At 38.9% G+C, this 25,818-nt stretch overlaps 1 protein-coding gene across 1 annotated transcript in view; it reads left to right on the top strand.

The window, feature by feature from the left end:
• Blimp-1 (PR domain zinc finger protein 1) overlaps positions 1–25,818 on the top strand; it is a 91,619-nt gene that overhangs the window by 53,631 nt on the left and 12,170 nt on the right. Inside the window, exons 3-4 of the mRNA XM_068227046.1 lie at positions 14,454–14,573; positions 17,051–17,086. Of these exons, the coding sequence (XP_068083147.1) occupies positions 14,454–14,573; positions 17,051–17,086 (156 nt within the window). The remainder of the gene's footprint in view (positions 1–14,453; positions 14,574–17,050; positions 17,087–25,818) is intronic.

Raw genomic sequence — 25,818 nt, 5'->3', positions numbered from 1 at the left:
TGAAATGCAGGACTAATTTCTGAAGTAGATTTTCATTGTCATGTACTGGAAAGTTGTTTGTAGAAACTAGATGAATTAATTATACTATGAGGTGTGCCTAATTTGATTATTTTCTTCTGAATCTTTAGTGAATATTTCATATTATGTGGGTTAGGGATGGCCATAGGTGGCCATGTGCGTAAGTTTTTAAACTATCTGTAGATAGTTCATGAAGATGCCCTACTAAAAGTTCTAGTTGTTTAAATATTTTCTACTCTCAACGAAGTTCTGCAAAAGCAACTAAAGAGAACAACTTAGTATTTGTCCACTGATCTTTGTTTGGCTATTCTTGGTTCAATTAACTTGCTGATTGAAAGGGATATTCTCTACTACAATTTTAGCTTGTCCTTGTACGTGGGCTTGTCGCTTGAGTAAGGTAAGTGTAGCCTATTTATAGTCGCTTTAACTTAGTGTATTATTTCATCGGTTAAACCAACCTAATAAAAATAGCTTTCACTCCTTTCATCCCTATATTAAGAAATGAAACCTTCGTCCTCGATACAGCACACTTTATTCATCTAATATCAGGTTCAAATTTCATTTCTTCCTTAATTCAGTCATATTTTTAATTTCTAGTTGACGTTACCTGATCTTCCCTTTTCATTTCCGTGTACTGTGCACATGTCTAGTAGAGTACCGTAGAATGAATGATGATATTCCTGTATTTTGATGGACTTTATGAAGATGAGCTGAACCATCAAAAGCAGACACTTTTTTTTTTCATTGGTATAAGAAAGCATGGGAACTTATGTCTTAGTGTAACCAGTATATCAAAAGCACGTGATAGCATTAATAAAATATGTTAATATAGGAAATAAATGTATATTTAACTGTTCTGATTTAATATGTGATCTGACAGTTATCGCACAGAACAATACATATTCTCTTATTTCTTAATATATAACTTAGTTCTTTGAGGCAATTCTTTGGTCACTATAGTTATAAATCTCAATATCGCGCAGTGAATGACAAAATTATTTCCGATAAATTTACACCATGCACGATATTTCCTGTGTTTAAGATTTTTTCCAGCCCGTTCTTGCTTTGAAATAAACTAATAGTTAAACAATGTGCTTAAAGTTTGATGCAGCATTTCTAACACTAATTCCTAATTTGTGTGCAAAAGTCACTTGATCAGTTCCAAGAATATTGCATTATTTTAGGCATAAACGAGGGCGTATACAGATAGCCTAAGCTTTACGTATGAATGTAGTTCCAATATTTCTGGTGATTGCTGAAGTTTCCCCCTTGACCTGTTGTGCACAGTGACCCAAATATTTATAATGCTGGACACACTAATAATCATTTCAGATACAAGATGTTCCAGAAATGTTGAGTTGAGTGGTTCAGATGGCAAACCACTGACCTTATGAGCCCAAGTTGCAGGTTCAATCCCAACTCAGCCCGGTGTTAACTGAAGGTGCTTACATACTCCAGACTCGTTTCAGTGGATTTACTGGTACTTAAACTACTGTAGGACAAAATTCTGGTATCTCGGTGTCTGCGTAAACTGTAAAAGTAATTAGAAGGACGTTAAACTAATACAAATATTATTATTTATTAGTGTGGATCGGAAATAGTCATTAATTTGAGCAGCATATATGTTCCAGTAAACATCGGGTTGAAAATTCATCGCTTTCAAGAAAATGTGCAGTTTTTGTAAAGGAACACCGCTGACTATGAGTACTGTCTTAGAAAAAGAACAGTACATTTTTGCGATCCATGGTTTCCGTATCAAACATCTTCAGCACCATAGATATAAATATTAACCCTCCTTTTACCTTTTTCGTCGTCCAGTTGTCACACTTATACGTGAATACCGGGAAGAGGATAGCATGCAACGTTTTCATTTGGTAGCCATGCGATGCCGTGAAGACATTGTCTGACTGAAACCTTAACAAATCGATGTGAATATAATAACGGAATGTATTTTAAACTAACAAAATTCATATGGGGTTTGTTTTATATTTTTTTATAATAACAGCGTCCATGGTGGCTCTGTACTATTAATTAAGTCGGCATCATAAAACAACATCATGGCGCAAAATATCTTCTCCTTTGAAATAATACTGTTATTAGTTTTACTTCCCACTACTTCTACGTTTTTTGGAGACGCCAAAATGCCGCAAATTTTATCCCGCAGGAGTTCTTTATCCTGCTGCTGAATCTACGTGCACGAGGTTGTCATATTTAGGAACTTTCATCCACCACCGAACTGAGATGAAATTGAACCCGCCAGCCTGGGTTCAGAAGGCACGTGCTTTATCATCTTGAGCTCCTGCACTCGGCTTTCTTGGGACGATGACCTAGATGTTAGGCCCCTTTCAACAACAATCCTGATCATCATAATCGGCGTTCTTCTTTTTGATCGAGTCTTTTTACCGAGACTGGTTCTTGATAATCACCCATACTATTACTGTGAATATAAGCCATACCAAGCAAGTACTGAAACTCATGTCTTGTCATGAATTACTTCTTTTCCTTTGAGATGTGACAATTAGTAAAGTCGTGATGTAAAATAGACTACTTACTTCGTTATTCATTTGTTTATTCTTTTTATTGCTAGTTGACAGCTCTTCCTTCCAGTGTGGAAATGTACCTTTCTGTACTCATTCTACAATAAATCAAGGACCATATGCATTTGTGGCGAAATTGTAAAAATAACCCCTAAAGATTGTTTATTATGTTCATTTTTTCAATTTACTAGGCCTGTACTAATTTTATTATCCATTGACAAAAGATGTGTAAATCGTTTGGTAAAACGGAGGTGGAAAACTCCGATGATCACCCGAACTTTTCTTTTGCTTATTTCGGTTGACTGGGTGTTTGTGCTTGTCTCGAAACTCTCCCCTTCATATTCAGACAACACATCACACTACCAATCATCACATAAATACGCAATAGTGAATACTTCCCTCCACATTGGACCGGCGTCAGGAAGGGTATCATGCCGTAAAACAGGGACAAATCCAAATGTGCGACATGGTTCGTACCCACGAACCCACAGGTATGGGAAACGCGGTAGAACAAGAAAACAAGAAGTATGTACAAGGAAATATTTCTTACCTTTTCGGACCGAAACTTCAGAAACTGCGATAAAATTTGTTTAAAATATTCTATGTAATCAATTATTATAATGTAGGTTCCAGAAAAGTTAATATTTATTCTTTTTTTACTTTCTTGCTTTCTTGATTTACAAGATTGCCACGATTGACAAAACTTACAAGATTATATAAAACAGGATACAATATTAATTGAATTTTAAAAAGTGTTGGCAATGAAATCCACAAAGCTACGAAGATAAAAGCGTTATGCCCTTAACGACGAAATATTATACATCCGAAAGACAAACTAATAAATAATAGAAGAGTCTGAACAAAAAAATAATTTTTACAAGTTTTGACATATTAAGAAGAGTACAAAACAGGAGAACCGTTAAAAAGCTATAAAAATGTATCATACAAATGATGACGCAAGATAGAGACCGATCATTTTAAGGCAATTTTGGAGACACTGAATGAAGAAGTTACGAATTTCCAACCCTTTCATAGTTCAAAAATAAGGAAGAAATTATGCTCTGAGCTCCTACCAGAACATTATTCATTCCGATATGTTGAATCCTATATTTAGCCAAGTAGTATAGCACCGTTGGTAGAAAATTATGGACTGTCCAGGTAGATTTCATAAGTAGAATGTTTAACTATATGCATATTTTGATATCTCAAATGAAGGGTTCATGATGGTTTAAAATTAGATTTATCCGAGTCTGGCTTTTTCATGTTCAAAGATTTAGTTTCATTGTTGATGAACGAAAGGATTCATCCTTTTGGAAACTGTTGTATGAATACTGGTTGGTAACAATGCAAGTTAATATTAAGCCCAAAGTGCATTAGCTTAAAATTTCGTAACAATATCAAACCTCATTTTCCCCTAATAAAATGATTAAATGCATTTAAAAATCTCGTTCTTTAGTCGGCGTATATTTTATTTACATGTTCCAAATTTATCCGTGATATCACTATATTTTACTGAGCAAGAAGCCGCGAGGTTTTGACCACATAGCTATCAACTTGCATTCGGGAGATAGTGGATTCGAACCCCACTGTCGGCAGTCTTAAAGATGGCTGTCTGTGGTTTCCCATTTTCACACCAGGCAAATGTTGGGGTTGTACCTTAATTAAGGCTACGGTCGCTTCGTTCCCACTCCTAGCTCTTCCCTATCACCTCATCACCAAAATACCTATCTGTATCGGTGGTACGATAAGCAAATTATAATAAAAAGCATTTTAAGAAATATTTGGTCCTATCTAGAAATCATATTTTCAGAAAATAAAACAGAAATATTCTGCACTTATTGATCACTTTTATGGAAACAAAATGGAATGAATAAAAAATACGAAATCACACAGAAAGAATGGAAGAAATTAAAGATGGGACAGAGGGGAAGTCTCGAATTTTATGAACCAAATTCTAATATATTGGCTCGAAATAACTTTAGATGGAATGTATTGATCAAGTTCGCGGTTATCTTACCGTTCAGAACTCATTTCTTCACTTTGCCTTGGCGTTAGGCAATCCGCCTTGCAGAGAAATTATGCTGGTTGCGAACGTGTAATGGCACTGAACACCAACAGCAGGACTAGTAGGTCATCTTTGTTAGCCTCCTTCGGTATCGAATTCGTCACGTTATATGAATAACGCTGGGATTTCACCATAAGTTCCTCAGTCCCACATAATGTCTTTATTGATAGCGTGTTTCTTGTTTTTTATTTTCGTTAAGTTGACTAAAGAAAAAATCGCTTCACTGCAACACTGGATTGGGATAAACTCAAAAAAACACCAAATAAACTTGGATAAGAGAAGGGATCATTTGTTTTGAATCTCCATATGTTTTCTTCCCGCATTATTCGAAAAATCTAATACTGTGTTTGTGCTGCTACTGCCGAACCCAATGTCATTGTTACGTAACAATTATCACTCACTAGTAGTTTTCGCCCTGTTTTCCACTTAGGGAAATGGAAAAGCCATAAATGCAATATACTGTATTATTGGATTTCCGTTCCCATTGCTTTCTGGTAAGTTATTTTTTTAAATATACCATAAGAACTTTAAAAAACCAGATTTATCTCCTTTTAAGGTTTTCAGCATTGGATCAGTAGATGGTTAAAAAGGATGGTCTACTCCAAAATCAGTAGACATGGCAACAATACTGGTGCGACCAAGATGAAACAAGAGAGCTCATATGTTTCCTGAAGTGGGAGAAGTGAACGTACCACTGCTCTAAATTTACACTGACGAGCAGAGCTTAATATTTGCAGCAGGACAATCCTTGACTGCAACACGTTGCGTAAAGGTCGCTTCTAAAATCAACCCAGTAATTGGGTCGACCCATGTCTACTGGTGCCAGGCTCTCATTTAATGCTTGGAGCATCTCACCTCTACCGACCTATCATTTTCTCTCAGTTGATGTTGCAGAACAACAGAGGTCCTACCATTGTATTGAAATGCATAATATACACACAGGCTTTAAAAGTCTACCACCGGGCAAGTTGGCCGTGCGCGTAGAGGCGCGCGGCTGTTAGCTTGCATCCGGGAGATAGTAGGTTCGAATCCCACTATCGGCAGCCCTGAAGATGGTTTTCCGTGGTTTCCCATTTTCACACCAGGCAAATGCTGGGGCTGTACCTTAATTAAGGCCACGGCCGCTTCCTTCCAACTCCTAGGCCTTTCCTATCCCATCGTCGCCATAAGACCTATCTGTGTCGGTGCGACGTAAAGCCCCTAGCAAAAAAAAAAGTCAACCGTGGCTAATCACTATATATCTTTTACAGCATAGGTTTTAAAATCCAAAAAACAAAAACAATCGTGTTGGCTGCACACACATAATAAAAACTTTGGGATTCAGACACACGGAATTATTTCTTCACCCATATGAGGTTCCTTTCAAATAAGACGTACTGTTCAGAAGTTTACAAGTTGCCGCAGCAAATACTATTTCGCCCGTAATAGAGAAGTTGATGACAGAAAAGAGATGTCACATATCGGGAAGAAAACATTAATTCCTGCTATTCTTGCTTTTCCTTACCAGCAGACAGAGTGTATTTCTAATCTATTTTTCTAATACGTTATAGAATACGCAATGTGTCTCTTTCTCTTGCTGCTCGCATTGTCTTACACCCAGATTATTCGACCCAGATGGGGTTTGGAGCTTGACATGTTAGATAAATAGCGACAAATTTGAACTATAATGAGAGTGATCCAAAGTTGTCGAGCGCATTTCTTCCAATTTGGATTTCGTAGTAGCAACAGTAGCGGCAGCATAAGCAGTGTACGGTCTGGCGTTAGAGTTCACAGTAGTACGAAACACTGACACTTATTTGTAGGTTAGAAGTTACTGCTCGACCTTCACGAAATAACTTGTGCCACTTACATATTTAAGGTGTCAAAAGTGTACCAGTACCGAACTTTGCACGAAATCTATGGAGATTTCTGCAGGGTTAATATTTGTACTTGCTTAAAACTGAGTAAATTATGCGTTACGCAATGGATACATGCACCTCCAATTCACTTATCGTGATAACAATAAAATAAACGAGTTTAGAAGCAAGTAAGCCTTCGTGGCTCAGGCGGTAGCGTGCCGGCCTCTCACCGCTGGATACCGTTGTTCAAATCCCGGTCACTCCATGTGAGATTTGTGTTGGACAAAGCGGAGGCGGGGCAGGTTTTTCGAACCAAATATCTCCCGAATTTAATCTGACAGCTACGTGACTCGAACCTCACAGCCACTCGCTTGGAAGTGTGAAGGCTGGTTGGATCTTTAAATATTACCACCAAAGATTATACTGTTATTGAGAATCCGCAAAAACCGATGTTAACACCATAATGACGAGTACAAGGCATGTTGAGGAGTGAGATAGTTTGCCATTTCTTTCCTCATTGAAGCAGAAAGTGATATATCCATCATGGCATGCTCTAGGATTAGCACGTTTCACTACGCTCACATGCATGTTTTTGCTCAGCACCACCTCTGCTTCCATACTGTCACCGTCATACATGAGACTGAGACTCAGTGGAAGCTACAGTTTTATCTGGTCGATGCTAAGAGACAGATGCAGATGCAGAAACACTGTGGCCATCAAGAAATATTCACAGGCAGATTTGCCACATTAACGAGCATTAACGTATACCGCGCCAGTTTAGAAAGTCTCATTCACATCTCATCCATATTCGTGTTATACAGGAATTGTTCCCAAATTCATGAATACTTCCATAAGCTGACTTCTTAATTATATAAGACGCACAATTTTTATTCCCTTACCTTTAAAATATCAATTAGTTAAGGGAACTAGATTTATTATCATAACTCAGTTCTGAAAAGGGGGTGTGATTAGCTCAGTGGCTTAGCTGCTGTTTTCCCACCTGGAAGGCTGATGTTCGAATCCCGGTCGACTCTGGGTCGAGACTTAATCTTAAGAATCACGTGACGCCGGGAAGGGCATCCGGTCTTAAACCCCCGGTGAAAACCAAAATGAGCCTAGGTGGCTCCAGCGATCCCAGAAATAACTGGGATAAGCTGAAGAAGGTTTTTAACTCAGTTCTTAAAACTTGAATTTTGTTTAATTCAAAATATTTCTTTTAAAGGTGGAGGAATTATTGAAATATTCTAGGCAATATTCATTTGTAAATCGGTTCTTTCATTATAAATATTTCCCAATAATTCCACCTTACATAACGAGGCGTGTGAAATTATTTGAAGCATGACCTCTTCAGTTTCACCATAGTTCACGTTTCTCTGTCGCACATCCAGACGGAACTATTGATGTGTGGTGCCACGTTGCGAAAGTCAGGTCTGCGGCGCACATAGTTCTTCCTGCACTGTACGCACTGTATCGTTGGTGAGGAAACAATAACTCGTATGTCACAATACTCTTCTTATCAATTATTTTCCTCAAGACTTGTCACGCTTCCAAGCCACATATGGATATGCAGTCCATCAGAACAATGTTCGTTGTGTTCATTTTCCTATACGAAAGTACAGAGTAAAATGTACCTTAAATACACTATACTGTAGGAGTAATTAAACATACATTCCTACAGGACGGTTCGATAAGGGTCATTTTCTTTATACATAGTTCCATTTAAAACTCACCAGAACAACATTTCAAACGTTATGATATAACTTGGTGTCAAGACTCAAATTCTAGGTGTACTGGAACTTTCAGACATCACGATTGTTTATTTTTAATAATAATAATAATAATAATAATAATAATAATAATACGCCTAATAATAATAATAATAATCCCTTTACCCTTCTAGTTCGGCTTTGTCTGCTGGGCTGAGTGGCTCAGACGGTCAAAACGCTGGCCTTCTGAGCCTATATTATTTGTTGTTGAAATATATCTGTAGATTTACCAGTACGTAAAAGAGAACTCCGGGACTGAACTCCAACATCCCCAAAAACCGTAAAGTAGTTAGTGAGTTAAACCAGTAACATTATTATTATTATTATTATTATTATTATTATTATTATTATTATTATTATTATTACTGTCAACTTCATCCTCAGACAGATGGCCTTTCTTTCCCTCTCCCACTGTGAGGCTAATCATTTGGAAAATGATTCCATTTTGTAATTCATTTTGTTATAAATGAAAAATTGCCGCAGGCCTATTTGTGCTCTTGAATTCCAACTTTATCGTATTATGATCTTTCCTACCTTTAACAACTCCAATCAAGCTTATTCGTCTACTAATGTCATTCCACGTCATCTCTCAACTGACAATTAGGAACATACTGTTCAGTCGAACAGCTCATCACCTTACTCACACTAATCCTTTGTCAGATATCACCCAGAAGAAATTATGCTTCTTTCCTTTTGATCTATCCCAGTTTTCTTCTATCTCTACCTAGTTCTTTTTAGTTACAGTGAGCTGTTGAGAAATATCACTCACTGGTATCGCTCTGTCCATATTATTGAATGACTTGTGTTCTTCTAGGTTAGAACCACAACTAGTTATGGCAATCGTCGACGAGAAAGATTTTTAATTTTTACTCAATCGTTCCCATGAAAATCTTCGCTCAAAATACTGATACAATTCCCTCGTACATTGCACCTTTCAGTATAACAATTATAGTACTTTTATTCCATAATACAGGCCTATCTGTGTCTTCGAAAAGTATATTCGGTAGGTGCCACCCCCCGGCTCTGCCACGAAATTTGAAAAGTGGTATGAGGGCTGGAACGGAGTCCACTCAGCCTCGGGAGGTCAACTGAGTATAGGTGGGTTCGATTCATACCTCAGCCATCCTGGAAGTGGTTTTCCGTGGTTTCCCACTTCTCCTCCAGGCAAATACCGGGATGGTACCTAACTTAAGGCCACGGCCGCTTCCTGCCCTCTTCCTTGTCTATCCCTTCCAATCTTTCCATCCCCCACCAAGGCCCCCTGTTCAGCATAGCGAGTGAGGCCGCCTCGGCGAGATACTGGTCATCCTCCCAGTTGTATCCCCCGACCCAGAGTCTGAAGCTCCAGGACACTGCTCTTGAGGCGGTAGAGGTGGGATCCCTCGCTGAGTCCGAGGGAAAAACCAACCCTGGAGGGTATACAGATTAAGAAAGAAATAATAATAATAATAATAATAATAATAATAATAATAATAATAATAATAATAATAATGCCACAAGCATTCGCGTAGTATAATAACGGCATTAAACCCGACCACAGTGGTAAAGAAAACAAAAACGCCGGGTGAGAACGAACCTCTTTGCTGTTTACTTTAGCTTTAGCCAACTGTGTATCAGATTTATGTTATTTTAATGCTATTGATGTTAATTATATGAATGAAATCAAAACACGCAAATACTGTTGCCAGTTTTGCGATTGTTCCGAAACAGCTCGCAGTACACTTTTACTTATGCAAACCAGTGTGGCCCAAATACATTTCAAGCCTGACCAATGGAATGAAATCATACATGAAATGCGCTTACCAAAACTATCCACTTTTAAATTTACGCTGGGGAGATCATTCAAACCTTGTCTTCAACACATGGGTAAGGAAGAGATTACTATAGCCCTAGGGTTAGGAGCGAAGAATGATGTCTTTTGAGTGACCTTTTGCGGAAGTGAGACGCAATCGCAACAGCTGCTTACGATCGATAGAGCTGAAGGAAGACGCGTCGGCTACCTTAAGACGGGGGCAGGTAGAGCACGTCTGCCCCCGGGAACCTAGCTACACTTCCCCTTGTCCGTGTCTCATCTCAGTTGCTGACTGGAAAGTCTTGATTTTAACGCCTGTTTAGAGGTATATTCTAATCCCCATAGCTAACTTCCTTAACGCGCTAAGGCTGTATGTGAAGTTGATTTAAGCCCCAAATTAAACGCCACCCTCCATGAAATCACGAACCCATCACAAATTTCTCTGTCGTTAGAGTGGGTGGGTAGGGGTGATAGAAAACAGCCCTGCCTGTCGTAAATGGTAACTGACAGATCACTCAGGGAGTCAAGGGCCCCCTGGCTGAGTCTGACACTGTTTTCACTTACTTCAGCCAGACTCCTCGCTTTCGTCTTTCCTATTTAACCTCCCTTGGTCAACTCTTGTTCTTTGCTGACCCGACGGTATTAGGTTGCGAGGCCTAGGGAGTCTTTCATTCTCACGCTCTCTATGGCCTTTCCCTTTTCTTTTGCCGATACCTTTATTCTTCGAAATGTGAGTCCTCATCTTCCTTCTCTTCTGATTAGTGTTAACAGAGGATGGTTGCCCAGTTGTACTTCCACATCGTTAGAAGGCATTTTCTCGCTGTGTTCACACTTCCACGAAACTTACATTCATAAAGTGGGGGCCGAATTCTATTATTCTCGGCACAAGCCGTAGAGAAATGAAGCGATTTTGAAGTTATTTCAATCGTATGGATTATTTTATTTTCCATATATCATACAGGTCTTGTGGATGGTCTAGTGAAAAAGGACGAGCCCCATGAACATTAGATGCTTTCGGCAGAAATGTTTATCTTTAACAACTCATGTTTCCCTCTTTTCCAAAGAGAACATCTTCGAGGCCTTACAAACGGAAGCAACTCCTGAATGATTTATATAACACTTTAGATTTTTTAACGACCGCTGTAAGAAGATAATATTACAAATTTATACTTGGAGGTAAAGGTTAGATAAGGTAATTGAAAAGCTTATACCAATGTCCTCTGTAAAAATGTTATGATAGCAAATGCAATGGGACTATATTCTGTCAGCTAAACAATATAAATCACTTCCCTACGAATAAAAATTAACAGTTGCCACACAGAGTTCGAAACTCACATGTCCTGGGAGCCTGTCCACATGGTGATTTACTACGCAACTCACGCCGTAATGTAGCCATATCAATGATAGCTAACGCTTTGAGAGGTCTCTTCAACACAGGAAGCAACCGACGCATTGGCATTATTGCTTTTAAGCCATCCTATTCTAAAGGTTTCATCACTGATCCAACAATTCGATTTGAGACCAACGAAAACCAGCCAGAAGAGATCGATGCTGGAAAAAAGAAGAATTTATGAAGAAACGGTAGTAGACTTCTATAAGCAAAAGTACAAGCTCTCACCCATCTCTGTAATTGGCTTGATGTTAGGTGCTCGAGGAACTATACCTAAACTTTTTGTCAACTTCTGCAATACCGTTGGGCTGAATAGAGATTTCATCTATAACATCGCCATTACTACTCTCAAAAAGTCCATCACGTTCTTCAAGAACCACGCTTGCGGCCCTCAGATAAATGTTTAATGTGCCCCACTCTTTTTCCTACTCTTAACTGTATCTATCTGTATCCATGATTGTTGTTAGGGTACTCGTTGTCCTTGGGGAACCTGGAGCTGTTGCAGGAAGATTGTATAATAAAAAATAAATAATATTGCGGAAGAGCAAAAATCGAAAGACTCCCTCAGTCGAGTTAAGTAGACCCGTCACCACCACAACTATGGGTTGCGAGTACGCAACTTCCACCATTTTTTCAAGCTTTCTCTATATCTTTCCTCTTTCACCAGGACTCCATCATCTGTTGCCTTATTCGCGCTCGTTCTTCTGCCGAGAGTACTCTGTTCTTTCGCGTTTTCTCGTCGAACAGATCCTTCACCTGCGCAACCTTTCTTCAGAAGACTTCTCTGTTTCGTACGTCTCCTGCCCGATTTCACACTTTTCTAGATTCCGATGGACTTATTTCATCCATGGGACTTGCGTTTTTCTGTTATCCTGGGAAGTGAGAATCGTGTTGGCGAGCCTTTCTGGTTCCATCCAATTAATTTATTACTATTATTATCATCATCATCATAAAATCATCATTACTAGCAATGACAACAGCAAATTGATCAGTTCTAAACATCAGTGGAGGTACAAACTCTGCAACAGGAATAAGTATTTTCAAGTAACACAATAATGGCGGTAGCAGTGGAAGTGATTGATGTTTTAAATGATATAGTAACCGGATTAACAGAGTCCCTTAACCCATATCATAAGAGAAGGATGAATTTTCCGCCTGGCATGCACACCTGCCTACGATCATTTCCACAACGTCCACACGATGTTTCTTTTGATTTGAAATACTGAACTAAACAAGGAAAAACGTATAACAACTTCCCACACGCTGAAATACTTTAAATTAAACTTTACTATAAAGAGATGCCAGAGGCTGCCTGCCTGAGGCGGTAAAGGGGTGTTCGGTTCGCCCGGAAGGACGTGGGTTCGAATCCCCGTCTGGAAATCATAAAATTTAAGAAACGAGATTCCGACTTCCGGAGATGCACATGGCCCTGAGGTTCACTCAGCTTACACCAACAATGAGCACCAGGTTAACTCCTGGGGGCAAAGGCGGCCGGGCGTAGAGCTAACCACTCTATCCTCTCAAGTGCCGAGATTACGGATAGTGGAAGCCTTTACCTTCCACCCCTCCAAGGGCCTTCATGGCCTGTACGGAGATGACTTTGCTTTTTGGCTTTGATTTATAAAGATATGCCCGAGGAATTTTAAACTAGACCTCCAGATTTTAAGGTGTATTCGATAACCGGTTAGCATACAGCGACCGAACGTCCGAGTGGTTCACACGTCACTCACGAAATGATATTACTGGAGGTACATCGGATCGAGGGACTCCCATGCGTTTATTGTTGTAGAGAATGATTTCACTAAATATGTTACGTTCTAATTCCGACAGCTTAATTTTGTTTGAAATTGCAGTTCGTTTATTGCAACTTGATAACGCCTCTTGGTAAAAAATTCAACATAACAGACAATAATTTTCATAAAATATCCAAATTGTTAATGCATGCCTCTCGAAATAGAAATTACGCCCATTGAAATGTAGTTCTCGAGTGTCTGGCAATACTGTTCCAAATAATTTACCTGTTTTATTTTCGGGGAAGATTTTGTGGTTTGCTCGCCATCATTGTTTAGGGGTTGGCTTTCGGTCTAGTACATTCGTGCAGTAGGTACCCTGCTACGGTACAGAGTATTGAAATACTAGGCTGAAGGCCGAGGGTAACAGGTCTGGCTTCCCTTAGCCATTCTTAATGTGCTCATTTCGTGGCTTCCCACTTCGAATCATAGCAAATAGCAGAATAGTGCCTAATCATGAAGACCCTGGCCACTTCCTTTCAGTCATAAACCTACTTATTACAAATTTACGAACACATTCAGTTCCTGTCAATTCTTATAAATCGCAAGACCATCCACATAGTGACGAGAACTCGTACTGTTCAGAGTGTAGACGTCCATGATATGGCCACTAAAATGACGATCCGAGGTGACGTACATGCTGAACTTCATTAGCCAAATTACTTACCATATCAGTACATTTCTATTGATTTAATTTAACTCAGAAGGGAATTATTGGGTTGATGTGGACTCCGTGTGAACAGTTTTAGCACATAAAATTATATTTTAATATGTTGATTGAGGGTAGGAGGAAGAAGTATAATAGCGTTATACATGAGAAGGGATTATTTGCGCCTTTCTCTTCGTGGTCATTTGCTCCATAATCGGTTTGCAAATATATGTTTAGTAAACCTTTTAAACATCGCTGTAGTTAGTCATATCCTTCATAAACTTCAAAAGCTTTTAATTTATTCAACATGTATTCTTAAGTGAATAACTGATGGAAAAGGTAAAACTTTTCCTAGCCTACCCTAATACACAGTCAGCCTTTGACAAGCTATTTTAAATCACGTTTGCACTTTTAAGGACATTTTTAAAGCAATTTTTAGAGTTAAAATCTTAAGTCATTACTATTCTACTCTTTACTAAAGAGGCATTCGGGTTCTGAGATAAGGTATGAATGATTTCTGACAGTGGTGAATATTTTTTAAAAGGGAAATTGATGATCTGCATTTTTGTACGTTATCAATTGAATAATTACACTTATTCTGGTTATAGGTACAAGGCGTTTGGAGTACTGGTTATATCCCCACCGGTACTCGGTTTGGACCCCTGGTTGGAGAAGTTTATGCCAAAGACGCTGTTCCTAAAACAGCGAATCGCAAGTACTTCTGGAGGGTGAGTACTAAAGAATGTTTAAATATCTATTGAAAGCAAACTAATTGTAAATAACACAAGCCCATAACTGTACATATATACATTTTTGAAATAGTAAAGTTTACTTTACACTTGTTTATATCCTTTCTCAAGGCCTCTTAAAACTCTTTCCTGAGATTCAGCTTCTATCCTGATTCAAGGGGGCTTTGGATTTGGAAATGAGACATACTTCCTGTTTCATGTCCTTATTCTCTGTCTGTGTTTAGTGTAATAGAATTTCTCACTTATTATAAGCAAAATCATATATAAATCACGATATCAACAATCGAGCTTGCTATTGCACATGCTGTAACACAATCAGGGACACACGTATTATAATTAGATGGATTTTTATTTTTATTTGTCTTAATCTCATGACTTGTTTACATTCCTGATTGATGTCAAAAGATGCTTCCAAGCTGGTCCTTTCAGGAAAATAATAAAGTTTGAATCATTCTGTTCCTAATTTCAAAGATCTCTTAGTACACTCTCAAATGATACTTGTACATAGTATGACATATAACTGCAGTTACTGGAATCCCTTCTTTCATCTTAGATGATTCAGTTTGTAATGATTCACTCATTCAAAGCTAACTTGTTACTTTCGTTAGACTATATTGAAGCAATCAGTCATATACTTCAGTTCTTTATTGAATTTACATACAATTTACTAATTTTACGAGAAGAAAAATATTTTCTCCTATTTCTTTTTTCTTTGAGAATATTGCTCAAATATGTGTTTTTCTGTTATTGTGTTTTGGAAAAAGATCTAACTAACAGTCTTATATCACATTTAGCTAACTGAATATGTTTTTATACTGTTATCTTTTAGCACAAAATGCTATCTGGACAGTATTTCTAATCACTACACTGTTATTTCAAAAGAGGAGAAGGCATTTCAGAAAATGAAGCTTTTAAATAAACTGCATGTTACACCAGGCAAGAGGTAGACAATCAACAAATATTTTTATGCTTAATTTGCTTTCTAGGTTAGTTAATAATGAAACATATTGGCAATGAAAGAATTTTGAATTATATGCAATTACTGCAAAATTTCACAAGTAAAATTTTCCGGCATTAATAAATAGATACATTTTACTTGCGGATAGCAGGTATTTCAATCAAACTATTTCATATAGCACTGTAGTAGACATTATAAAATAATTATAACATAATAGTAACATTACCAAGCATAGGAAAAACTGAAAATAAGTGACTGTTCGGAAACACACATTAGAAAATAGCTGAGATTTTTATTCACAACTGATACCTATACCATTGAGGTTTACTTCTTTGTTATAGACTCTGTGGCGCAATCGGTTAGTCGTTGGCCTTCTGTTCCAAAAATAGTGGTTCGCTTCTTGCTGAGGTCCATGGCATTTGATGGTGTTTAAATGAGACAACTCCGGATTGTTGGCTTTTGGCACGTGACAAAATTCCGGCTAACAGCAAAATAAAATGCGTTAAATAACGGTACCGGTATTTTAATATTCCCATATTCTCAATGATTAAGATAAATAACGAATTGTTCTTGTTCTCTGGGTGTTTCTATCGTACTTCGTTCTTCTTGTGTTATTTCTCTTCCTTCCTTCCTTCTTCTCAGCTGCTGTACAAACATTATTTTTACAGTATAGCCTACTGTACCATATACCACATAAACTGCTTGAGGTTTGCTGTTGTGTGCTTAACTCTTCCTGCAATTCTGTTCTCATTTGCTTTTTTTAATATTAACTTCCTCCTTGTATTCGCAAAACTTGTTCTTGTATGTGAATATTGTACACATTTTTGTAAGGCTTATTAAAATACCACTGATACTGACACATTCGTGGTACAATTTCTCGTTTAGTAATCTTTGGTACTTCATGACCCTTTAATAAAGGAAGACAATTCGCTCCTCGTACTTCAGCTACATCGGCCATTGCAACAGAACTTAACCGCATTTATAGTTTGAAAGTGTTTCATTAAGGTGTACCTGCAATTGCATCAGTATGAAATGTTTTCCTCCTATATTAGTTCATCAATATTTTGGAGGAATTGGTCTCTTATTGATGGACGAATACTTCGCGTTGCGTAATACCTAGTCGATAGATCACCTGCAAATGTATGGCATCACTTCCACACTCATTAGACAAATACCATATTCACTCCATAAAGATGCATAATCCGGTGGATGTATTTAATATCTACAGTGAACCGTGAACCATTGTTCCAGAGTAACACAATTGGGAAATTTACGTTCTAATTTGCCTAGGTAATATGAAAAATCCTAAGTTAGTAATTAACAAATGGTTTCTTGATTTTGGTACAACCATATGCTTCTGGTTCTTTGATATAAATTTACCTCTTGGCTGGGTTTCTTATTGAATTTAACATGTCACTGAACTGGTGTTTTGGGCTACTTATTCTTATTGGTTCTGTTTCTGCCTTCTTTTCATGTCAACCTTCTAACAAATCCTCAGGTGCAAATCAAAGAAGAAGCAGAAGAATGGCCAAAGGTATATAAAAATTCACTAATATAAGCAGTAAGTTATAGAATACGCTAATGCAATGTGTTTGTGATGTGATGAGGATAGTATCTCTTTAGCAGTAGCTTTCTTTAGCAGTAATGGTAAGTTGTTATCTTGAACATGTATAATGGCGAAGATCCCCCTCTGTCAAATATAATTTCATAAACATAGTCTCATATCGATCCGTGTGTCCCTAAGAAAAACGACCGCTTAAATGCACTCCCACAAATAGAACAACCAATGGGCCTACCCCCGCTATGTGTAACAGTACGTGACCCAAGAGAGGATTTAACCTAAAGGAGCTCCAAAGGAGTTTTATAAGAGGTCCCACAAACGGAACGGAAGTCGTTCCCCACTATGAGTGCTAGTGAGTACCTGACAATGTGTACATTGTTACCTACGGAACTTAATTACCTATGTAACCTAATCATTGTGTATTATCGTGTGTATGGCCATTGGCTGCAATAAATTATTATACCGATCCGTCTCTTGGCACAGACCAGAGTAAATGGTAGCTTCCACCCCAGTTCCAGTCTCATCCATGGCTGTGACAATACGGAAGCTGTTGGGGTATGGGTTGTGCTGAGTAATGGCATTAGAGCACAACCAGTGTGTCTGAGTGTTATGAAAGGTGTTTCTCATTGGGTCAGTCGTGCTGCAATGGCACCTTCTGGTCCAGTGAGGAAAGCAATGACACACTTCCTCACTCCTCATCTTGCCTAGTACGCCTCATCTTGGTGCTGCCATTGGTTTGTGTGGTTTTCCTATAACTGTATACCCTTTGGTGGCGCTATTTGAGGATCCGACCAGCCTGTGGGCTGATGACCAAACAGACAGACAGACAGACAGACAGACAGACAGACAGACAGACAGACAGACAGACAGACAGACAGACAGACAGACAGACAGACAGACAGACAGACAGACAGACCAATATCGATTATCTATTTGAATAGACGAAGCACAATGAACAATTAATTGAAAAAACTGACACTGGAAGTTAACTACGATGGACTGCTGAGCATAGCTTCTGGGTCCTTTCGGTAGAACACATAGTAACAGCTATGGGCTCAACCTGTAAAACATTAGCTCCTTCTTACATCCGTTCACCCCCTATGATACGATAGTACTATAAGGAAAATTTGCTCAAGAGGGTGATTATCATCATTATTGGTTCTGTCCGCAGGAAGCGCTTAGAGCAGTAGACTTTTGCTAATGGGTGATATTGGAAGCGGCGTTCTATATATCGTCCCTTCTGATATTAATTATCTTTGAACGTTTGACCCCATGTTTTGTGTGGTCTATCCGGCTTCCTCCTGCCCCCTGGTGGCTCCCATTACGTAGCATTCTTCGAGTATCGGCTCTCTGGTAAGCGAAAATTATGACCGGCTAGACGCATTCGACATTATTTCACAATATCTTGCAATTTTCTGGAGCCAGACCACCTCAAAAGGTCCTCATTGGTGACACAGTCGTGCCAAATGACACTTAAAATTTTGCGTAAGTAACGTAGGTGGAACACGTTGACCTTCCGTGTTGCCTGCGCCGTAATTTTAACCATGTTTCCATGGTGTAGATCGTGGCTGGTATGACGAGTATTTCATAATCGTGTTTCATCTTCATATCGACCGTTGAAGTAGACCAGATGGGTTGCAAACGCTGAAAGACTTCTGCGGCTTTGTGAGGTCTGTAGCTGCCATCTACATCTACACTGCCATCCTGCGATATGACGCTACCGAGGTAAGAGAATTGTGTCACTGATCAAGAGGATGCGATGTAAAAAGTGTACATGGTATTCCAAAGTGACCTAAATCATAACTTCGTGTTGAAGTGTTTGATGAAAGCAGGAAAGAGTTGTATAGCACACGTTTATATGTCTCCATACAAACTGTGCTCAATGTTTTGGCTACAGATAATCTGTATATCGGATGACTGAGAGACAGATAATCAAGATTCTTATCGTAAATTATTTTGAGCGGTATCACGTTGTGTGAGATTGTTTACGAGTAAAGTTTACAGTGTACTCACCCTGTTTAGGTGAACAACGACATATAATCAGGAGTCATGAGTTACAAGTTGGATCTCCTAATTTAGTCTATAGTTAGCGAATACTTTCATTACTATGCTAAAATCATTTCTACCTTTTAGATTTTATTAGGTCATCATAATCAGTCATCATCATATGCAGTAATGCACTAAAGTCGCCGATTATGGGTTCCAAGTTGATTGCAGAAACCAGTTCTAGAACAATAAGTTAAATAATTCATATGGTTTCCATAACATGTTTATTCACAGAGAGATTATGTTATAAAAATCCTTTAAATGTTTATTTTATGTCAATATGATGTCTTAGTATTTTTATATAGGCATATTAATGTGTGTATTATAGAACTTCTCAGTGCATAATTGCGTACATATTAAAGGTATTATTAGAGCATGAAATTTCTGTCCTTAAAAATTAACATAACTCCTACTCTACTCACACCAACTGTTCCGCACTCAGACTCGACGTCGGTCTGCAGTCCGCAGTAGAACACACAACGTACTCCAATGCAGTACATACTTAGTACTCCGCTCAGCACTCCAAGGCGGCAAACGCAGTATTCTGCTCAGTACACGACAATACTGCGACTCTCTCTATATCCTGATAATGGAGTACCGGTACTAGAATCTTCGCGACTCGGCTTGGAAACCAGACGAAGAAAGCAATAGAGGAGAGACCGCGGCATGTCTTCTGCCTGGCTGGGAGTTCCCCGGCGTGGCTTAGTCAGCCCTTCCAAGAAACACCGAATGGAACTACGACAAGGCTGTCACTTAAACAATCGAAGGAACATTAAAACAAATCTCGTTCATCAGTGTCTGTCCCACCCAATGACAGAGTCAACTGTGTTTGCATTTGTGGACCATCTCGTTGTGTAGTAGAACAGTGCAAAACGAGGTGTAGACTCGTTAAAACTCATTTTCAAGATATGGGTCTCGCTCAGTATTTCGAAGTCAAGACTTATTCAGAATCTCCTGCTCAAGCAATCTGGTCAATAAGTGTTTGAAAGGACCAGACTCGAAAAGATGCTCAGCTTCACTGAACAAATGAGTCTACCGAACAGATATTCAGTGCAATACTTGTCACCGTCTCTTCAAAACAAACATCGGCTTTAGCTGTCATGTCCGAGTTCATGCGAGAAATACGAATGACATTGTGCAGTAATATCTGTGGTCGGATACGGCCAGGAACAAAACACTATCTCGCTGTGTTCACATTGAACAGAACACATGCATGCATCGCACCGGCGCATTAACCTGTGCCGCACGCTTACCACTACCTCTGGTGTCAGTTGTCCATTGCATCAGGCAGCTTGTGATATGTCCATGGTAAGGCATGTTACAGTGTACAGTGCATGACGCGTAGTCAAAGATGGAACGTTACTCGTCACGAGAGTTGGCAGACATGCATTTAGTGTTCGCTGCGGCAGGATGTAGTGTCCGTAAAGCAGCACGAATGTACAGAGAACGCGTTCCCAACTGGCGTCATTCTAATTGGAAGAAGTTTATCTCCGTGGATACCAGCTTACGAGATACGGGGTCGTTCACACCACAGAGAGCCAACCAAGGTTCCCGCTAAAGACATGTCCGAACACCGGACTTTGAGGAGATGTTATTGGATCGTGTGGCCGGCCACCCAGCAATAAGCACCCGTCAACTTGCCTGTGAAACGCACTCTTCGAAGGAGGCAGTGTGGAGAGTACTGGCGGAACAGGTATTATACCCCTATCATAAAGAACGTGTGCGAGCACCGGGACCGGTAAATTTTGAGCTCTGCGTTCACTTCTGTCAATGGATTATCCACCGCAGTGCTGTAGTGTCGAACTATGTACAGTTTGTATTGTTCACGGATGAGGCCTCATTCACCCGTGATGGTGTTTTCAACAGCCGCAACAGCCATGTCTGGAATGAGGACAATCCCCACGCCACCCACATCGGTGGCCACCAGCAACGATTCTCTGTCAACGTATGGGCGGGCATTATCCAAGATCACCTAATAGGACCTTATTTGTTGCCTCCCCGTTTGACTGGTCCATGTTACCTGGTGTTCCTGCGAGATGCTCTACCCCTTGTTGTCCGCGAAAGGATGTGGTTTCAACACGACTTTGCACCAACCCACTTCGATGTTAATGTCCGCGAGCACCTGAACAACACGTACCCTCATCGTTGGATTGGAAAGGGAGGATCTGTCCCATGGCCAGCACGATCGCCGGATCTCATACCTCTGGACGTTTTCCTCTGGGGTTACGTCAAGTCGTTGGTGTATAAAATCCCCGTAGAAACGGTGGTTCCAAGCTGCCTGTCTCCTGATACAACAGACACCAAGGATCTTTGAGAGAGTGCGGCAGAACTTCATGCGCCGTTGCCATTCATGCATTGAGACTGGCGATCGTCACTTTGAACAATGACTATGAACTACGTTGTTGTTATGCGATGTACTCTGTGTAAGTCCGTAATACAATAAATATGCATTCCCGACGATTGGTTCCCTATCTCAATATAATCGGTCGTGGACCCACTAGCACCTGTTTCAAATTTGACCCAAAAGGTTTGAGACACTCTGTATACCAGTTAAGCACTGTATAAGTGTCATTCCTATATACCCAGGATATGCTAGAAGTTATGTTTTAACCAATCTGTTTGTACTACTGTAACTACTGCTGTACTTTCGTAATATCAAGGTTTCCATTCTTCTGATATCTTAATGACCTTATGTTTGATTCCCAGCTTATCTCAGCATAACAAATATTCTTTGATATGAGAGTATGAAACAATATTTAATCAGCCTAATGAATGTTACAACCATGGTCTCAAAATAATTGCCAGTACTTAAAATAGGATAATGTAGTTTCGTAAAATGTTTAAGTCGTCTGTTTCCCAGTTAGTGACCAGCCTTTTTATGCAGAGGTAGCGTACCTGCCTCATACTTGGAGGACCCGGTATTAAAGTAAAGTAAAGTAAATTAAGTACATTCGTGTCCTCATCCCAAGGTCGTACAGCTCTTTTCAGGCACATCCCCAAATGGGTGAGCTGCGTGTGCCATTTCAACCACATACCAGCCCTCCTGCTATTCTGACAGTACCGTGAATCGAACCCGGGCCCCCGAGGACGGCAGCTAATAACACTAACCGTTACGCTACGGAGGCGGACAACCCGGTGTTTATTCCTTGCTTCATCCAGAATTGTTCAGTCAGCCTTCTGAGACCAAATGAATAGCTTTTGGATATGACAGGCACCATACCTGGTCATGAAAGTCAAGCAGTATGGCTGAGGATGTTCTCATGCTGCCATGAGGCACTTGATCTGCAGGCCATCTGAATGGGCAACAGTCATCGTGGCAGACCGAGAACCTTAATGGGCTGAAAGTGTCATAGGATTTTCCCAGTTCGGAAGTTTTTAGCTGTACACCGTCTCAAGTACATATACAGTCACCAAAATTTGATAAACTTAGTACAATCTGTATATTAAGAACAGGAAAATAGAGTGGAATTCTGTAAGTATTGTGGTCTCCCACTAATCAGAATTTACCAAGAAATTATAACTTCTTCCATACATTAATAAAATTAAAATCTTGGTAAATTTGCTTTGTAAAAGGTTGTTTACACCTAGTGTACCCAAGTCAAACTTCCTTAATAGCTGACAGAATCATTTTAAGAGGTAATCTTCGCCATGTTCCAGAATAGAAGTGTGTTTTTCTTTAAAATAAAAAGATATAAATATGACTAAAATTATTCATTACAAATAACGTCCTCATCACATCTTGTGTTTTTTAAAAATCTTTCTTGTTCTTACATTGAGAAAATATACTTTGTTAACTAACAAATAAGCATGTTTTAGATATTATAAGTTAATAATATACATTCATTGCTGTGTATGTCAAGTTTTCTCATTGTACAAACATGGTATATTTGTAACAAAATGTTCATCCATTTTGGAAGAAAGATAGCAATTCAACAACCTGATGTATTTTTTTAATCTCAGTCTCTTGAAAATCATTTTTACTAAAGTAAGTTACTGTTAATATTTCAAGTCTATTTATTTGTACTTGACAAATAGAAGAAACTCTAAGGTTAAAGGGATATGAACTGAATTAGTATTATTATTATTATTATTATTATTATTATTATTATTATTATTATTATTATTATTATTATTATTATTATTAATTTATTTATTTTATTTACATACAGTAATGTTAATGCAGGTATTCATTGAATTAATTCTTTATTTTATTTTGAATATTAATATGTTGTAATTATTGTTAAATACTTCATTTTCTCATCATCATCATTTCCCTTTATCCAGCTGTAGCCGGGTAGGGGCAAATATGGTTCCTCTCCTCTTTCTTCAATCTTTCCACCACTCCTCCTCCAACACTGTGTCCCAGTCCAGGTTTCTTTCTATAATACTGCGTTGGGTTGTGTCCTTCCATCTCAATCGTGGTCGTCCACGGCCCCTCCTTCCTTGTATTTGCATTTCTATCACCTTTCTTGGCATTCTTTCATCACTCATTCGTTTTATGTGCCCAAACCATCTTAGTCGACTCTTCTCTATTCTATCATTCATTTTTTCCACTCCAATTTCTTCCCGGATTTTCTCATTCCTTATTTTGTCTCTTCTACTGTTCTGTATCATACTCCCCAAGAACTTCATTTCGGCTGCCTGTATTTGACTCTCATCCTTCTCTGCCATTGGCCAAGTTTCTTCTCCGTAAGTTGTTATGGATACGTAATACATCTTGCACATAGTTTCCTTTGCTTCCATTGGCACATCTTTGTCCCGTAACATGTTTCATACACTACGATAGAAAAAGCTTTCAGCTTGAATCCTCTTACTAATCTCAGCATCCAGTCGAGCATTCTCCATTAATTCACTCCCCAGGTATTTAAACGTTTCCACTACTTCCAGGGGCTTGTCTGCAAGTCTAATCTGACCTTTCCCTACTTTCTCCCCTCTGGTTATAACAAGAGTTTTACTCTTTTTTACACTTATTTTCAATCATCCCATTTACTACATCCAACTGTTTTTGAACCTTCATGTCCTCTTCTCCCAAATCACAATATCATCTGCAAATAACATGATGTTCATTTCTCTTCCTCCATATGTTGCTTTTGCTGTTCTCATGATGACATCCATTACTATTGTAGACAGGATTGGTGATAGAACACTTCCCTCTCTCAGCCCACTAGTTATTTTGAACCAACTTGTCGTGCCAACTTGTGTTTGTACGCAACTACAACATTCCTTGTACACTGCCATGATCATTTTTATTAATCCCTGTCCAATTCCTTTTTGCACCAGACTGTCCCAAAATTTAGTCCTTGGGACACTGTCATATGCCTTTTCAATGTCAGTGAATGTCACCACCATATCATTCCCATACTCCCATTGCTTTTCCATTAATTGTCTCATAATGAAAATGGGCTCTATTGTTGACCTTCCACTTCTGAAACCAAACTGATGTTCCTGTATCTGTTTTCAACCCTCAACATTATACTACTTTCCAGTATCCTCTCCATTATCTTAGCAACATGGGATATCAGAGTAATTCTCCCGTAATTCTTCAATACTTTCTTATCACCTTTCTTTAAAATTGGGATGATTATTCCTTTTTGCTAATCCTCAGGGACCTCCTTATTCTCCCAGACAATCCTGAGAACTCGTTATGTCTACTGCAGGCCTACAGCTCCAGCTGCCTTTATCATCTCCACTAAAATTTCATCTATTCCAGGTGTTTTTCCATTCTTCATCTTTCTTTTTGCCTTTTCAATTTCATTCATTGTAATTTCTTTATCCATTTCTTCATCAACTAATTGCCTTTCCTAGTTGTCCATTGAATCGCTGTCGTTAGTTCTCATGTTCAGCAACTTCTCTCCATCTGATTCTTATTTCTTCTGGCTTTGTTAATATTATGCCGCCTTCATCCTTCACAAATCTGGTGCTTACTTGATCTCTCTTTTTGTTTCTTAAGATACCATACAGTAATTTTTTCCTGACCTGGATATTATCTCTCAATTTCTGTGTGAATAAGGGCCAGCTTTTCCTCTTTTCTTCATCCACTACTTTCTTGGTCAAATTATTTGCCTCCACATATTTTCTTCTAGTCTTAGATGTTTCCCATGCTTTCCATGCCATTTTCTTTCTCCACCAAAGGCTTCTTCAGGCATGGCTGTAACATCTAAAAGGTTCTTCCAGTGTTCTTTCTCCATGATTATATAATCAATCATGGTCTTTGTTCGTCTGTCTCCCCGACCATACCTTGCAATCTTCTGACTGTTCTTCTTCCTAAACTAGGTGTTTCCAACAATCATTTGGTTCCTCATGCAAAAATCCACCAACGACTTGCCTTCTGGATTTACATTTCCATATCCAAAGGGCCCTACAACGTCTTCCTTTCCTTGTCTTTCCATTCCAACTTGTGCATTTAGATCTCCCATCAATAGCACTTCCTTATATTCTATCTGTCTCTCCACTTCCTCTCAAAAGTCCTGTAGATATTCATCTGTGCAACCCATTTGTGGGTCATTCAACTGAAATAGATCTTTCATATCATTCTCAAACCTATCACTGATTCAGTTTGTATATTCCACATATTCTTGGATTTCCTTTCTAAGTATGATGGCCACTCCATTTTTTGCTTCAGGTCCTCTGCTATAATACAGCCTGTATCCTTCCTTCAT

The sequence above is a fragment of the Anabrus simplex genome, chromosome 1, assembly GCF_040414725.1.
Source record: "Anabrus simplex isolate iqAnaSimp1 chromosome 1, ASM4041472v1, whole genome shotgun sequence".
In the NCBI taxonomy this organism is placed as follows: domain Eukaryota; kingdom Metazoa; phylum Arthropoda; class Insecta; order Orthoptera; family Tettigoniidae; genus Anabrus; species Anabrus simplex.
The sequence above is the reverse complement of the archived record's forward strand: the minus strand, read 5'-3'. Positions and strand labels throughout refer to the sequence as shown.